This window comes from Echinops telfairi, unplaced genomic scaffold (genome assembly GCF_000313985.2).
Source record: "Echinops telfairi isolate 266 unplaced genomic scaffold, ASM31398v2 ScPeMD7_7473;HRSCAF=8511, whole genome shotgun sequence".
Lineage (NCBI taxonomy): Eukaryota > Metazoa > Chordata > Mammalia > Afrosoricida > Tenrecidae > Echinops > Echinops telfairi.
In genome coordinates, this window is record NW_022111377.1 from 4,400,931 (window position 1) to 4,403,176 (window position 2,246).

General features: G+C 40.2%; 1 protein-coding gene across 1 annotated transcript; it reads right to left on the minus strand.

The window, feature by feature from the left end:
- Positions 1-913: 913 nt before the first annotated feature.
- LOC101642394 (40S ribosomal protein S7-like) lies at positions 914-1,342 on the minus strand. The gene has a single exon (XM_030889066.1). The coding sequence runs from the start codon at positions 1,340-1,342 to the stop codon at positions 914-916; it is 429 nt and encodes a 142-aa protein (XP_030744926.1).
- Between the last annotated feature and the right edge of the window lie 904 nt (positions 1,343-2,246).

Genomic DNA, 2,246 nt, shown 5'->3' on the forward strand with positions numbered 1-2,246 from the left:
AGGGGAAAAAAATGAGGACCTGATGCCAGGGGCTTAAGTGGAGAGCAAATGTTTTGAGAATGATGAGGGCAACACATGTACAAATGTGCTTTATACAACTGATGCCTGTATGGATTGTGATGAGTTGTATGAGCCCCTAATAAAGTGATAAAAAGACTTGAAGATAAAAATAATAATAATAATTTATGAGTTATCAAGGGTTGATGAATGAGGAAGGGAGAGAAGGGGAGAGAAGGGAAAGAAATGAGGAGCTGATACCAAGTTCAAGTAGAAAGAAAATGCTTTGAGAACGATGATGGCAACATATGTGCAAATGTGCTTGACACAATGGATGGATGTGTGAATTGTGATAGGAGGTGTACAAGTCCCCAATGAAATGATTTTTTTAAAAAGATGAAAAAAAGAAAAATAAAAGTAAATAAATGTGCTGACACAATGGGTGGATGGTTGGATTGTGAGAAGAGCTGTACAAGCCCGCAATAAAATGATTAAATAATAATAATAATAATAAAGAAGCCAGAAGACACCGGATCAACTCTGTAGGTAAAAAGTAGCAAACTTCCATTGATTTTATTTTATATTTTGCTTATGCCTCATTGACCAATTTTAAATGATGATTACTTTTCAGGAAGGTCTGCTCACTTTTACTGGTACGTATTCGTTCCCCAAACAGCACAAGGGCTTGAAGAAGCTTGTGGAACAATTCCAGTATATTTTAATTCCATTTTCCCACCAACGTCCTGAAGCCTAGTGCACTTCAGAGAAGCACATCTAAAAGCAGTGGTATTTCTTCTGTTTAGACGTTTTGTGTTGGACTCTTTTTTTCTATGATGAATACTATTTTATGCAGTCATTTTTGATTGACCATTGAAACTGGCAGTTCAAAATTACCAACCCTGCCCTTGAACTTCTTCTAAACCCCAGGAGCGGTTTCAACCTTGAGTTCTACGTTGTTCTGCTGGGCTTCGGCCAAAGGAACCTTGACAAGCCCGCTGCCGTCCAGCTTTCCGCGGGTTCTCGTGCGCACCGGTTCGCCCCTGGGGAGACGGAGTCTTCGTGGATGGCACAGTGCACAGCGGCTTCTGGGTCGCTTCTGGTTCTTCTTTGTACGGCTTTCATGAGCTGGTTTAGGTAGAATTCTCCTCTGAGCAATACAGACAACATGCTGTCCACTGATTATTTTCTCCAGTTCCTGTACCAGCCCCACTTGGGTTTTCAGGAAAGATTTCAGTTGAAGAACAGGAATAAAGATTATCACAGGTTTCTGACCACGAACAACTTTGATTTCCCTGGCTGCCAGTATATGCAGCTCCCTGAACTGAGCCTTTGGGTCCGAGTTCATCTGCAGCTCAAGAAATCCTGAGAAATGCCAGCCTCGAATTTATCCAACTTTTCGCTATTGGGTTTCACAATCTTCACGCTTGAATTAAACATGGTCATTTCCTTGCTGAGCACCAGCTTAGGAAGAGCTCGGGCTCTTTATATAATCATTACTTTACTAAAACGATGTAAAATAAATGGAGTCTCTGGTGTTGTAAATAGTGACTGTACTTGACTGATAGCAGAAAGTTTGGTCGTTTGAGTTTGCTAAGAAGCAGCTCAGATGAAAGGCTGGTTATCTGAATTCTGAGAAATCTGTCATTGAAATCCCTACTGAGTAGTGTGTGGAAAAGTTTGCAAAGAGTCGTGTAAAATACCATCCTTGGTTTCTACTTGTTAGGAACAAAAGAGAACCACAAAGTCAAAGTCTCCGAGAAGAAGCACGTCTGCAGGCTGACCGCCTGCTGCACAAGTACAGCCTTGTCTACCCTCTCACCAGAAGTACAAGACGCTCAGGGGTTCTCACTACTGACATTGAAGGTCAAGAACACAATGGTGGACCTAGAATAACACTCCGGTTATTAAAAGCAAAACAAAATTCAGACTTATGGTATCAGTGGATGTTGGAAGTGTCTCTGAGTCTATTTCCCTGAGAAACTTTTTTTTTAAAGTCATTTTATTGGGAGCTCTTACAGATATTATAGCAATCTATATATCAATTAGATCAAGCATAGCTGTACAGTTGCTGCCACCATCATTTTTAAAACACTTTCTTTTTCTTGAACTCTTTGATATCACTCTACCCCCCAGGAAACCTTATCATTATATTATTTAATAATATTATTATTTTGCTGTATCTTACACATACAATGTATCCATTCACCTACAACCCTATGATTCGTTCCCCTCAAGTGGGGTTATCCAGT

Coding starts and splice junctions, on each gene's coding strand:
- LOC101642394 (XM_030889066.1), bottom strand. CDS start 1,342: ATGAACTCGGACCCAAAGGCTCAGTTCAGGGAGCTGCATATACTGGCA.